At 41.3% G+C, this 15235-nt stretch overlaps 1 protein-coding gene across 1 annotated transcript in view; it reads left to right on the forward strand.

The window, feature by feature from the left end:
• The first annotated feature begins 575 nt into the window (after positions 1–575).
• The window catches only part of LOC143677244 (CUB and sushi domain-containing protein 1-like), a 379701-nt gene continuing 365041 nt past the window's right edge, over positions 576–15235 (forward strand). The window contains exon 1 of the mRNA XM_077152992.1: positions 576–786. Within this exon, the coding sequence (XP_077009107.1) occupies positions 702–786 (85 nt within the window). The 5' untranslated portion in view covers positions 576–701. The remainder of the gene's footprint in view (positions 787–15235) is intronic.

The following is a 15235-nucleotide window of genomic DNA, read 5'->3' on the forward strand; positions in this document are numbered from 1 at the left end:
TCTACAGCATGCACGCTGAGGCGCCGGAGGCAGAAGCGAGCACAGCACCGTGAGGGGAGCCGGAGGGCCCCTGGCTGGTCTCTGTCTGGGATTGCGCCGTGCCCAGCCTCGTTCCCCTCTCTGTGGGTAGGGATGGTTGAGTCCACTCGCCACAGCAGCGGCTCCTTGTGCGGGTAGCAGCCGGTCTTCTGCGCTCTCTGCCTTTTCTCTCTAGTCTGAATCTTTCCCTCCCCCCCCCCCCACCCTCGTGCCCCCCTCCCTCCGCCCCACTCCTTCTCCCACTCGCTGGCTCTGTCTCCAGCTTCCTCCTCTCCAGGTCTCTCTCGGCTTCTCCAGCTTTTCTCCGCGCCTCGCTTCCCTTCTCCCGCAGCATCTCGGTGTTGGTGCCTTCCTGTCCTGGCTCTGCCGGCGCTCGCTCTCTCCCTCCCCGGCCCCAGCCCCTCCAGTCCCCGGTCTCCCGGCTCGGAGCAGCTCAGCCCTGCAGTGGCTCCGGACTTGATGCTATGAGAGGGAAGCGAGCCGAGCGCCCAGACCTGCAGGAGGCGTCGGATGCACTGCCGGTCTTGGGACCGGGATCTCTCCTCCTCGCTTTGCCCTCTGGTGATTATTTGGCTGTGTTCATAGTCCTGCCATTCCTCGGAGGAGACGGGCACATCTGAGAAGAGCCACTGGTTTTGTGTGTGTGTGGAATATCTGCAGACATGACTGCGTGGAAGAAATTCAAGTCGCTACTACTGCTTCTGGTACCGCTGGCTCTGTGCGCCGGGCTCCTCACTGCAGCTAAGGGTAAGATGCGCGTCCTTATTACCCGTGGGAGAGGGTCGAACCCTCCGTGGCCACGTTTTCGAATGAAGTGTCTGTTTTGAGCACGGCAGGGTACCAACCAGCTGGCATCTGCCAGGTGGTTCGCTATCACGGATGCTTGGGGAATGCATTCCCCCGGAATGGAGCTTCCATCCTCCTCCTTCTTCCTCAACCCTCATCTATCCCCCGCTCCACCCCCGCCTTTCCTTCCCCCTCACTTAGGCTCAAGGAGATGTCTCTTCCTTCTTGGTGGTGTGGGTTGTTAGGCAGAAAGAAGCCAAACACGAGTTGGACAGAAACTGCGCTGTGGCCGGGTTAATAGTACCTCCTCAAGATGAGGGCATAATGGTTCCGGGCGGGTGGGGGTAGTTTCCAATACTTTCTCCCTGGACCCTGGGCACCTAGGAAGTGGATCGGGCAAAGCCGACGTTGCAAGTGCGGATTCCCTACGGGTGCCAACAGGCGAACGTATTTGCCAGGTCTACCTCCCCACACCCATCACCTGGTTCCTCTGTGGCTTTTTCCCCCTCCAAACGACTCGATGAGTGATGAGCTGCTACCTCTGTAGTTTCCCCGGCTTCTCTCTCCCCGGACGTGGCTCCTTGCAAGTTGTAAAGAGTTGGCGAGGTGCGTGAAGAAAGCAAGGGAGTCCTGGATGGGCTTTCACCTCAAATACTTTCGCTGTGAATCACTGGGTTAATTCCCCTTTTCTATCCCTGGTCAAAAGGAGGTCTCCTCTGGTTCGTTCCCGGGGATTAGGACTCAATGAACTTGGTTTTCTCCTTGAAATGAGTTAGGGATTGTTTTCTTCTAACTAGGCTAACAGGCTGCAACCTCGGGGCTGGCAACAGTTAGTGCACTTGTCTATTCTTTGGGAAAGAAAACAATCTCCCTCTTGATTCAGAGAGAGGAGGGGTGGGGAGGGAGGGACAGAGAAGAGAGAGAGGGTGGGAGGGAGAGAGAATGAGGATTGATTTTCACATTGGAAAGTACTTGCTCCCATTTCCTCATTTTAGCCTCCGTGGATGCTTCTCCTATCGATCAAGCCCCTATCTTTGACTCCTGGGATTATCTATAGCCATATGGACTTTTTTTTTTTTTCTTTTACGTTTTAAAGGCTGGGATCAATTAAATCGTGTGGCTTTTTTAACGACCATTTGCTCTTTCCTTAAAGTCACATTTCCTCTCTAGATTCTTCCATCTTATTTTTTTCACCCATTTTCTATTCCTCTAGTGTTCCAGATTCGAGGGTGATTGACAGTGCAAAGGAAGACTATATCTGGTTCCATTAGGAAACTCCAGATCGACCTGGAGAGAGATGGAGAGAAGTGTAGATTCGGCTTCCTCTCCTGGTTGCTCTTCTCCGCTGGGGTCCAGGGCTGATGAAAGCCTGATCAGTCCGCGCCAGCCCCTCCCCATAAGAACTCACACCGGTATCTGCGGGATGCTCCCCAAGACACGATGTAGCGAGGTAGCGCCAACAGTGGATCTCAGGAACCCGAGCAGCTAGAAGTCTTTCGAGATTGCGAAGCTTCCCGCAGATAGTGACCCTCCGACCACCCCCACCCCCCACCCCCCGCAGAGGCCAATCTGCCCTGCTTTGGCCGCTACTGCTGGTAACGCCACCCGAGGCACCGCCAGCGGAGCAAGGCCGGGCTGGCAGAGGCCTCGGGTCACTCGTACTCGCTGGGAATCGAAATGCGAAGCAGGGATAGTCCAGGGCAAAGAGGGCTGTGCTCTGGAGGGGTGGAGGTAGGCTGGGGACAGGGGGCAGGGCGGGAGACAGACCCCGAATTTACACAGCTAAGCCCCTGCGTGGTGAGCAAACAACTGCCACGCCACTCCGGAAAACTTCCTGCCCCTTTCCCCTGTACTCAAAGCCAGGCCTGGCCTGGGGCTTCCTCCTTCCCTGGCAGCTCAACCCCCAAGCACACTGTCGGTTCCCCAAGGTTCGCCCCCTTGAAGGTCTCTTCCCCCGCAATTAGCAGAGGTTGCTGCGTGGAGACAGCGTCGGCTCTGCCGCTGCTGTTTAATAATCCGCACACGTGTGTGCTGGGTGCATTCCGCCCCCACATGGGTGGACTGAGGCGTCAGGCAGAAGTGGGGGCGGGGAAGTGAGGCGCGAAGGAGGTTAAAGGGTCCCTTCGGCAGACCCCAGGGCAAACACGCCAGTGGGGCAGCAAGTCCCGGGCGCCCCAGGCGCCTGCAGGGCCGGTTCCGGAGAGCGTCTCCCGCGCGCCCGCCCTGGCGCAGCTCGCGCCGGCCCGAGTCGGCCTCTGGGGTCCCGAAGGCTTTGAAAGCGCACAAGTGGAGCCCACGGTCCCAGGCCCCCGGTCCCAGGCCCCCAGGGCGCGGCGGGCTGGGGTGGGGGTGGGGGGACAGGAACGCTGGCTGCGCTATTGTGTGTCGGGGTCTGGGGAGGGGGGCGGGAGAGAGCGCGCCGGGCGCCGGCAGAGAGGACAGGCGCGCGCGTGGGGCGGCGGGGGAGCGCGGGCTGCATGCAGGGCTCCGATGACGCCAGCGCCGGAGTCGCAGTTTCTGCGCTTGGGGGACTGAGGCGGGGTTCCCCTTTTGCTGAGTACAACCCGGGTGGGCCAGTGTCGGGCCTCTGCCTTCCGGGGCCGGGGCCCGGAGCGCCAGGGAGTCCGGCGCTTGCGTCGGCTGCGCCCCGGAGGCGGTTGCGCGCAGTGGGACTTTCCCAAGAGGAGCTCGCGGGTTGGGAGGCGCCTGGCCACGGCCCCCGGGAGCGGCGCGGAGGGCGCCCAGGTGGCGGCTCCCGCGGTGATGGGGGAAAGCGGAGAGTTCTAGATGCGCGGAATCCGTGAACTGTTGGCGGAGTCGCGAGAGGCTGGAGGAGTCCGCAGTTGGCGGTCGCTAAACCCGTTAAGGTTACTACCGGAGCTAATTCAGCTGATTGTGCTGTAAGCTTCAATAAAACCTTGAGACTAACATGGATTCGTTTTTTTTGTTTTTGTTTTTTTTCTTTTTTCTGTTGGTTTATTAATGCATTGTAAAAGTTGGGTCCTAAGAGTGGGTCTTTCTTCAAAAACATTACATTTTCACGGGCCACAGGGAAGGGCAGGAAGCTTTAAGCTTTAAGCATTTTCATCTAGTGAACAGGTGGAATAAATCATTCTGTGAGCGCTCAGATTTGCACCCTTTAAACGGACCTGATCTGGTTTGGGAAACAAAGTTTTTCATCTTAGCTGTCTCCTGCTTATGTGCAACGACAGGAATACATGTATTTGAAGGCATTACTCACCCAGAAAGCATTCTAAGGGGCGCACATATAATACCTGCCCAGAGCAGTCTCACTGTAGGAAGCCTGGGAGAGGAAGGTGGAATGTTACAAAAGTGCATAATTCTACCATTCACTAATTCATCTAGCGTCGTGATTTGAGGATGCCTTGCCAAATTTCCACAGCAGCTATATAATTCAACCGTGTGTGTGTGTGTGTGTGTGTGTGTGTGTGTGTGAGAGAGAGAGAGAGAGAGAGAGAGAGAGAGAGAGAGAGAGAGAGAGAGAGAGAGAGAGAGAGAGAACCTTCTCAAATCTGCAATCTTCTAGATGTTACCTTTTTAAAAACTCCCATCACTAAGGAGACCTTAATTAGTAGGTTATACTCCTTTATGATAGGGCTTTACTAGGTATACTGGTGAAGTTAGAAAACTTCTGTGAATATGCTGCTTTTACAGAAAAACCCTAATCCATCATCTACTAAAAAGGTGGACTATTTAAAATGAAGTCAATATTTCTGTATTCATAATTTGCTTGGTTAAATCATCTATTTTTATTGCGTTATTAGGAGGATTTCATTTTTCTTTTCAGTTCAGAACTTTTCAGCTCAAAGCTTTGTACTGCTGTCGGGGTATTCATTTACATCATAGCTTGAGACTTTAAGTCCTTAGAAAGTTAAGCAAAAGGGAATCTGACATCCAAGGTGACAAGTTTTGCAAACTTGAGTAGCAGAACAATGTCTTATCAAAGGAGACCAAATAACCAAATATTAAGAAGTAAAGGAGTGGTAGAATGTACTCAGGTCTCAACCCTCCCCTCTAACTTGGAAAGAAAGGGAATCACTATTTTCCTGTTGGCTTTCAGCTGGTGGGTCACGCTGAGGGAGACCATCACAAATATAACGTTTCAAAGTTCTTACAAGAACACATAACTCCTTCCGGGGGCAAGGCTTCCTTAGTCTCCAGTTTGTTGTCTCAGACAAAAACCAACGCAGCTTCAAAAATTTCAAGGACATGGTTCTGCTTCCTTTAAGAATAGATAAAGGATGATGCAGTGACTAGTTAGTGCTCCTTGCAGACTATACAGCAAATCCAGTATAGACATTTCTAAGCTGTCAAAATGCAAATATCGTATTAAATACACCATGCTCTGTTGAATTCTAAATGTGCCTCTGGTAGTTTTCCTGCTGAGCTCAGAGTGAAAGTAAGCTGCTACAACTTGCATATATGTCCTTTGAATTATGCTTTCCCTTTGGCCTTTATGTTTCTTCTTCTTAAGTCCATTTCTCTATATACGATCATTAAGAAGTTGAATTGCTACTCCTTACACATAATAGACGACAAAATATACTTTTTTAATACTTTCTTCTATTTTAATTTTATTAGCCAGCAAATGATAGAAAAAGATATCTGGGTAAAAGTGTAGCTAGGCTACGATCAACAGTATTTGCACCTTTGGGTTGTATGGAAAGATTTGAAATCCTATTAGTGCAGAATACTCGCCTGCATGCTGGGTTCTATTCCCAGTTCCCGCCCATGCAAAAAAAAAAAAAAAAGCAAAAGCCTAAAACGCCTATTAGTACCTATGCCAGTAGAGTAGGAACTCAGATTGCAAGGACCAGCAAGGGTAACTGGCAGAGTCTAACCAGTTTGGCAATGCAGTCTGACAACCATAACCAGAAAAATCAGATATATTTTGAAACTATTATATTTGGCTTGGGTGTACAAACAAAGGCAAAAGAATAGATAATTTGTGCTGAAATTAATTAGTCCTTAATGAGATCGATTCATTGACCACGCTTTCAATAGCAGACTCTTAACTCACTGATGTCTGTTCTAAAACAAGCTATCAGTATAAAAATTCAAATAATCATATGTATACATTTATGCTGAAGTGTGATGAATTAAGTCTCATCCACAATGACCTTAAAATGGCATACATTTTGATTACTCAGTGAATGCATATTTAGGGTGGAATTTAGTCACTAACATTTAGGTTGAGAACAAAATTAAAATTCCCTTTATATAAAACAGTAGAAGAAAATTATTTAGTTGAACTGGTTCAAACTGAATAATTAAGGGAGCTTTATGGAAATACTGTACTTTTTGCTTTGTTTTGTTTTGCCAACAGATCAACCTCTTTGGATCCAAGACAGGAAGTGAAACTTTTTTCTGCCATTTGAATTCATCTGAAATTTGTTCTTTAAACCATTTATATTAATACCAGCAATTTTGGTAAGAAGAACATGCCATCAGTACTTTAGGGAAGTTGGAAGAGCCTCCTTTTTCCTCAAATGTTTTTGTTCTAGCTGGATAAGAGATTTTAGCATCCCCTAGGCACCCTGTCTCATTTAAGAAAACCCTCTCTAAATATGTTGTAAACTTCTTACGGAGGAAGAACAATTCAATACATTAACTTGAGTGTAGTCAGTGTTACTTTGACTCCCCATGGCTACATTCATCTCCATCTAAAGCTCATTTAATGAATTAAAAATCAAACAAATATATAAGCATGGGCACATTAAAAATAACTATTTTTAAGTCACTAATGAATTTTGCAATTTATTGGTTGAAATCTTCCTTCTTTATTTGGTACTAGTCTTAGTTCAGGAAAAGTTATAAAAAAGAGAAGAATATTGCAGTATTGGCATTCCATCCAAATATGTGTACAATAAAGGAATATTTCCATCTTATTGATAATAAACTTAAGGCAATTTTATCACATCATTTTAAAAGCAATATCATGAATAATGTTACATAATTAAAAATAAATATCCTTGTTTGCTAACATAAGATCAAGAGAAATGCAGATATGAAGGAGTCAAATTGTTGGTGCTGCCTCCCAGGTTTTCATTAACTTCTAGACTATTATAGCAAACTGGTATTTAAATTACATAGGATATTGGTTCAATTCTATATGCCTTCTATTTTTATCATCTTATGTAATTTGAAGTTCCTTATCCTCCATAATAAAATTCAAGGAAAACTTATGTGACATGTAGATATGTTAGAGGGAAATCCATCTTTCTGTTTGAATTCTCTGGATAATGGTAAGCAGGGTGAGTCCGGATGGATTCAGAGCAGGATTTGAGGGCATAAGCATTCCCCCAATGTATTGTGGTAATATTATGCTTGTTTGCTTGTTTAATTTTTTTGGTACTAAACATGCCACCTTTGTCATTGTAGATGTCAGCATTATGATCCTGATGTAGACTTTTTGAATATTCGCTCGGATTATTATTCACAAATTGGTATGCATATGGATCACTTCAGACCCGATTAAAATGCAGATTCCATGGCCTTTCCACCAAGAGGTCCTCAATAAGTGGGTTTTGGATGGGTCACCAATCTTTGTTTTTATGCTGCAAACTCCCTCCCCAAGGGTATTGCTGATACAGATAGTCTCACACCGAGAGGAACACTATACTGGTACGTGGTGGGAAAATATAATTTCTAACTTTGAGATGATTAAAATGCAATGGATATTTTGCAAATTTAATAATTTATAAGCCATGACATATATATGCATATATATTTGGGTGCATAGCCACCCTCCCTTTTGATAAAAGGCATCAAATTCTAATAAACCATTCACTGAGACTTCATAGGCTTTTTAATTATCCCACAAAGGTTTCACAATGAATATACTATATTTCCAAATTCTGCAATTATTTCAGAAGGTTTCTTCATCATCAGTGCTTCCATTTTCAGTGTTCATCATTCCAAGCTATTTAATCTTTTAAAAAATGGTTTTAGAACAATGCTCTTTAGTTCAAGCTCCTTGTCCATTATGCTTATGTTATAGGAATACTTCAAGGAATCATTATACTCTTGTATAACAATACAGTACAAATGAATTATTTTATGATTTTTTTCTTTTACCATTTAGTACATTCTGATAAGATTAGTGTTATATAAGAAAGAGCTAAATGTTATATTAAAATTCATATCATGATGGGGAGTGATCTCTAATGAATTGAAATCCTTGGAAATTATTCATGAATTCTAAGCAATCATTCTCCAGATGCCTGGAAATTTGTAGAGTATATATATATAAATTTGTAGACAATACCAAGGTGAAAATAGAAGAAAAATAATTTTATTACTATTAGGTAGAATTATTTTGATTTATTCATCCATTGGAGTCTCTAGGTAGAATTACCATCATTTGGGGGGAATCTCCAGATTTTTAGTCTGTTATGATCCCTGAAGAGCTAGGGGCCAGAGAAAAGAATTGGGAACTCTAGACTCTTAAATAAGATTACGGTAATCATTTTCCCACTTGAAGAATTATGCTGCTTACCGACCCAAAATCATTCAATTAAAAAAAAAAAACTTGTAATTCATCGAGCCCTTACTCTTCACCTAGGCCACATTCTTAGCAAAGAAAAAGTTGAATCTGTGATTGCTCCCCAGGAGTCTTCCTTCTTTCTTTGGAAATAAACTGTGATCACTTGATGTAATTAGCATTTGTTCAAATATTAACTATGTGCTAGGACATTCAATGCCATATTATTGGAGCAGTGTTTCTGTAGGAGGTGGAAACTTGCTAGTCCCTCAAAGAAAGAATAGGATTTGGATGAGAAATAAACAGGAATGCAATCAGTGAAGCGAGAATGGGGATGTTGGATGAAAGGCTGGCCTGAGAACAGTTGAAAACCTTTTTATTGTTATTGTTAGCAAAGTGAAGGCCAGAGTAAATGTAAATTAGCCTATACATATTGATGCTCCTGGAAGGCAGGGCTATTTTCTTCCTCAGAAATTCTTTGATGGCTTCAGATGTAGAGCCTGATAAACTACTCTCAGGACTAATTTCCTGAAATATGTTGTTTATTTTAGGCCTTCCTTCCTTCTTTCATGCTCAACCACTGTATCAAGTCTTGTTAAACTGGTCATCTATGTCTTGTAAACTAGAATTTTTGCCACTTTTAAACATTTTTTTCAAGTCTGGTGATTGCTGCCGTACCCTTGCTGCTGTTACTATTCTGTAGTTGTTTGCACTGACATCCAGAATGTAATACCGACAGAGCCATGGGGGCGGAAGAGAGAACTTTTTGGTTTACTGATTTGTGCTTGTTGGCTTCTCAAGCACGGTATATGCCTCTACAGAATACAGAGTACTTGCCTCAGACTGGCTTTCAAATTTCTCTATAATCTGGCTTCAGTCAATCTTTCTAGCTCTATTCCCTGTGCAACCCACTGGTGACTACTCCCTTTAACAAACCAGGTCAGTGTACATACTAAATGCGCCTCATGCTTCCTCACCAGCGACTCTCCCTATTCCATCTCATCTATTGTAACCTTCAGCTTTATCTCCTTTTATCCCAAGCCTACCCATCTTTGAGACCATTTCTAATCATCCAATCTTACCTTCACCTAGACATCTCTTTAGGAAATCTTGGGCTTATCTTGTTTTATTAACTGGCATTGTTAGTTTGCTATGGTTTGCTTTAGTGTTTTACATCTTAATTCCTCCATAGACTTTGAAGTCCTGGAGTGTTGCAATTGACTCTTGCAGCTATCAAACTAATATAATGTTTCCTTATATATTACTTATATCTTAATGAATAAATGAATGTTCACAGCCTATATCATATCATTGATTCTGTCATTTTTTAGTGAACCAAATTAATGTGCTGTAAACATTTTATGAAAAGTATCATAGAAGAAAAATGACCTCTGGAAGGGATCAGTAATGATTTCTTCAAATCACTGCGCCTGATTTATTTATTCACATACCGAGGTATAACTTGCAAAATAATTAGTGCTGAAACCTACATTCAAATTCACATTGCTCCATGCTTATTTGATTCATTTGTGTTTCCTTTTCGTGGTTATTTCTCTTTGTATACAGAACTAGGTATTTGGGGTGCTTGCTTTTTTCTTTTCTTTCAGTGATAATAGTGTGATGATATTGGAGCTTATTCAGCAGAGATGTCAACCTGCAATTGTCATTTTGATCTTCATGACTATTTTATCTTTCAGCATATTAATTCAAAAGAATTACATAAGAGGATTATGGAACACAGAAAAGTTAAACAGTCTCTTTCTTTTTTACAACTACAATTACAAAATTACCTTTCCAGTCCTCTTTTAGTGGTAATGAGAGGAATAGAGGGACATGTTGTCAGGGTATTTAAAAGATGAAGATTCTTCTGAACTGACGTATAAAAACTGTAGCCAAGCAAGACTTTGGGATATGATTTAGATCTCCTAGAAAATGTGCTTTCTTTCCATTTTATGATGGATGGACAGTAAGAGGTCTTTTAAAAAAGACTTGGTATGAAAATAATATGTCACATAACAAGATAAAGTCACTATAATTTCTTCAGTGAAGTAGGCTCTGTTATCTTTGATATTTTAAGAATGGGCTTCTGGAGAGGGAAAAATGGTACACGTGTTCGATATTTTCTGCCATTTATTGCAGCTTTAAAATCAGAATAATGCATTTGAATCTCTTTTTAATGCCCTTTAATGACAATGCTCATTCTTTATTCCAAGAATAAGCATTGCTAGAGACAGAAATCCAAATGCATTTCTAGCAAAATAATTATGTTGCCCTCTATTCTTCATATTTATCCTCCTTGCATGACCAGATGCCCCCAGGAAGAAATGAAGAGCTAGAAAGCAGAGTTAAGAAGGCCAGACTGGAGGGGCAGTCATCCATCTTAATACTAATTGCTTTAGTTATCTATTGCTCCTTACTATCATTACAACAACCTTAGCAGCTTAAAACAACCCACATTTACATTCTCACAGTTTCTGTGGATTGAAGGTCTATGCAGGGCTTAGACGGGTCCCTTCTTAGGGTCTTACAAGGCTGTATTCAAAGTATTGGCCTGGATTGTGGTGTCATCTGAGGCTCAGTTGGGGAAGGACCTGCTTTGCTTCTAAGGACATTATAGCCCTTGGCAGAATTAGCTCCTTGCAATTGTAGGTCTGAGGGCTTAAATTTATTTCTAGCTATTGGCCAGAGGCCATTCTCAGATCCTAGAGGCTCTCTGCAGTTATTTGCCATGTGGAGTTTCCCAACACGATTGCTAGTTTCCTCAAAGCTGGGAAGACGAGAGAGTCTACAGCTAGTTGGGCACTATAATTGTATATATATTTGTGTAATCACATGTGCATAACCACATGCATCCTCTCATCTTTGCCAAAGACTCTATTGGTTAGAACCAAATCCCAGGTCCTGCACAGATTAAGTGGGGAAGAGTCACACGAAAGCATGAGCATCCCGGGAACTACCCTAAGACTCTACCCATCACACTATTCTAGAATAATGTTAATATAATAGAACATCTCAAAATAAATAAGCAAAGTTTGTGGGACCTGACTAATAATGGGCAACAAATATAAGTAGCTCTTTTACAGAAAGAACAAATATAAATAAATTTATGAAAAGATTCTCAAACTTTTTTAATGACAAAGTAATATAAATTAAACGGGTTTTCCTCCCCCCCCAATGGTTTGCAAAAGCACAATTGATAATACCAAGCACTAGCAAGTAAATGAGGAGAATACTCCCTTACACTTTTGTTGTATATTGGGAGAAATTGGGGAAAAATTGGGTAAGCATGATTTGACCATACCAGTCACGATTTTAAATGATCAGATATATTGACCTGGAAATTCATTACATTATGCAGAATACATGTTTATTTATTTTAACCCTCTTTGATAATAAAAATTGGACAGGGCTTAAATATCCATCATCTTAAAATGCTTAAATTAATTATTCAATATCAGACAATATTTATTTTAAGAGAGTGTTTCCATAGGAAAAGGGTGAGTTGAAAATTCAAAATAGTATGCATATTATGATCTGTTCATGTAGGGAAAAATCAGGATACTTGTATGTGAAAGTAAAAATACCTGAAAAAATGCGCATATTACATTATTCATATTAAAATTTTTTTGGCTTTTTAAATTAACTATGTCACATTTCCCAAAATAAAATAATAGCTCATATTAAAAAAATATTACCTGATCAGAAATAAAAGGCAAGTAGGTCTCACCATAACACGTTTTTGGGAAGAGCAGAGATAGATATACTCTCTGAACTTGAAGCAGCCTTCAAGTTCATAAGTACAACTCTCTCATTTTGTTTGTGTCCAGAGAAGTTAATGTCTTGCCCAAAAGCATAGGGAAAATTAAGGCAGAACTCAGTCTAAGCTAATGGTCTTTTTCATTTTACAGTGCTTCCTTCACAGCCCTAGTCTCTCCAACACTTCATTTCCCCACACACCAGATCAAACTAATTCATCTTCCTCTCTCCCTCACTCCCTCCTTTCCTTCATTTCCACTCAGTTTGTTACTTTGCCTTTTATATAAGTTCAGCTAAAGAACTAAGGCTCTCCTCTCTTGATATAAATATGCAGGCAACCCTTATTTTATATGATTACTCACTGGGACAAACAATATGTCTAGGAAGTTCTAGGCTCAAATTTAAAACCTAAGATTATCCTGGCACCTGGAGAAGCACAATACTCAACCTTTAAGCTTCTGACTTATTACAGCACTTCTAGTGGTGCCATAGAAACCCTCAGCAGGATGGGGAAATGTTAAAGGATTTCGTCACTTTGTTAAATACTTAACTACAGTTCTTTTCTTTTAGGTCATTGAAAACATTGTTGTGATGCTATTTTATTAGAACTGCTCAAATTATTACAATTAGACAAGTGAATTTTTAAAATTTATTAATGATTAAAATAAATTATGTGATGTAGCAAAAATGAAAATCAGCTCACCATTATTTAAAGTTGGCGTTTAATGTCTCATGATAGAAATAATTCATCTTAGTTTTACTGTGTCCAGGACTTCCATTTTACAGAGTACAGCTATGTAGGCAGGCAGGGTTGCGTGTGTTTCAGAGCATCCACTACGGACTGAGACAACCAGGGCTCACATCCTGCATTTGTACCTCATAGTTTGGGGCGTTGGGATTATCTTAAACTTTTTAAGATGCAGTTTCTTTATATTTTCAAAGGAAAAAAATGGCAATTGTGCTCAATATTATAAGGATTAGACGAATAAGCACATGTGAAAAGCTTAGAACAGTGCTTGGCACTTACTGAGCTTAAATTAACGTTAGCAAGTATTTTATTGTAGCAGACAAAAATTGCTCTTTCAATTTAGAGGTGGCCTCAGAAGTCCTATTTTTCTGGGAATGGTTATTTGTAAGAGAAGATGAATAATTATATATGGATTTAAGTTGGTGCAGGCTTTATAAAAATAATCCTATCACCTTCTAGAATTCTTTCAGTGTACAAAATGATTTTACTTTATTACTTTATTTACACACAAAAACAACCGATTATCAGTAAGATCAAGTGATAATAAAATCAAGATCATGATTTGAATTTATGCATCAAATTCAGCTTGAATAAAATTACATGTTCATTAAAGTCATTTAAAGGAGACATTTTTAAATAGTCATCTAGCATCAGGAAACACTGAAAATTTGAAGTTATAATGAGAAGAACAGCAAAAAGAAAACAACAAAATTTATAAAAAGCATGATCATTCTAAACAGTTAATTAGTCTGAGATTCTCATATGTTTGTTATAACTATTCCTAACAATCACAGGATGCATACCTAGTATGAGAGAGTTCATATATTTTTCTAAATGCTTAGATTAAGTCTCTCCAAATGATCTGAGGCTACTTTTCAAAGAGACTTAAATTGTGTGTCTTGCTGATTGAAACATTTGAAAAGAATGATTAAATGAGTTATTTACTAGACAGTACAGTCGATCTATTACCGTTTTGAAAGTGAAGAAAAATTAAGCAAATTCCATTGACTCTGGAGCTATTAAAATTTTTAAGATGGTTAGGGCCCAACTTACTGATTTAAACTAAACAAGAAGAAATCAATAATGTGAAGACAGTCAATATAATCTGGCCTTTTTTTAGTTTAATGTCTCGTGACTCAATGTGTGATTAACTTTCGAGTTTTAAAGTTTTAAAGACCTCATTCGCCTGCTCTAAGTTTGAATATCTGTATTGAGATGTTAGGTTATCTAGAAGCGAAATCCTAAGTTACAATGACAAAAATAAATTTTAAAAAATTTGCGACATTAGAAATAGTTGTTCTTTGCAGGGCCACATGGTCTGGATATTCAAAATAGGCGCCGTAAAATTCAACTGGCCATTGTGAAATATGACCTTTTCAGAGTCAGGTATTTCAATTTTGGATGGTGAAGTGATCACTTGGCTCCCTGACACCTGATGTGCCCAAATGCACATCAATATCTGGGTTTCTAAGCATGGCTCTGCAGGGTCTGCAGAAAAGAGCAACATTTGAGGTTTTGGGTATTGGACCCTCAATGAATGTTTGAATGAATGAGGTAATTAAGTATTTAATGGATTGCTTCCTTCCTTAGACTGTGCTTAGCCCATTCCTAGCAGGCCAGCCCTATAGTTACTCAATTAAGGTCTTCCTTCAGGCCCCATTGCTTCCACATTCAGTGCAGTGTTTTCTAGTGAAAGCCAACTGGCAGGAATCTAATTTGTTGTTCTGTAGCTTTGTTTTCGAATGTGATCTTTTTAGGAGATGCTCATTCAACATTATTTCAGCAAGGTGTACTGAGAGCTTGCAGCCTGCATGATCATGCAAGGCACTAACTTTGAATGGATATGCATTCGGGAGATTTATTTCTGGAAGATCATTCCTAAAGTGGTCTTCCATGAGTAAATGCCTATGTTACATTCTTGGGGGCTCTAGATAATTAATTTTCATGCTGCCTTGGAGCCCGATGAAGAGGAACCATTCTTTCCCCATGATTAGGAATCCGGTAATATTCACACAAATTGCACACACATGCACGAACACATACCACTCACACATTACTTGAAATAATTTAGACCTGTACCATATAAAGAGCTGTTAAAATGAGTTTGTGAAGAGTAGCACTGTGTTTTTAATAAACATTATGCGTGGGCTAATCATTCCTGCCTTGTTTCAGTGAGTGGACTTGTAAATTTCCAATCTTACATTTGCAGAATTGTTCACCCACTCCCTTGGCTACTCTTGATAGTGTTTTGCAATCAATTGAATATCCTTTAATTTCCTTGAGATAGAAACTATTTAACAAGTATAAGTTCAAAAGTAATGATATACATTAGATAAAATGCTTAAGAATGTGTGGTTGATGAATACATGTTCCACCTTGAAAAAAGCACAATATAAATATTG

Source organism: Tamandua tetradactyla, chromosome 3 (genome assembly GCF_023851605.1).
Source record: "Tamandua tetradactyla isolate mTamTet1 chromosome 3, mTamTet1.pri, whole genome shotgun sequence".
NCBI classification, from domain to species: Eukaryota; Metazoa; Chordata; class Mammalia; order Pilosa; family Myrmecophagidae; genus Tamandua; species Tamandua tetradactyla.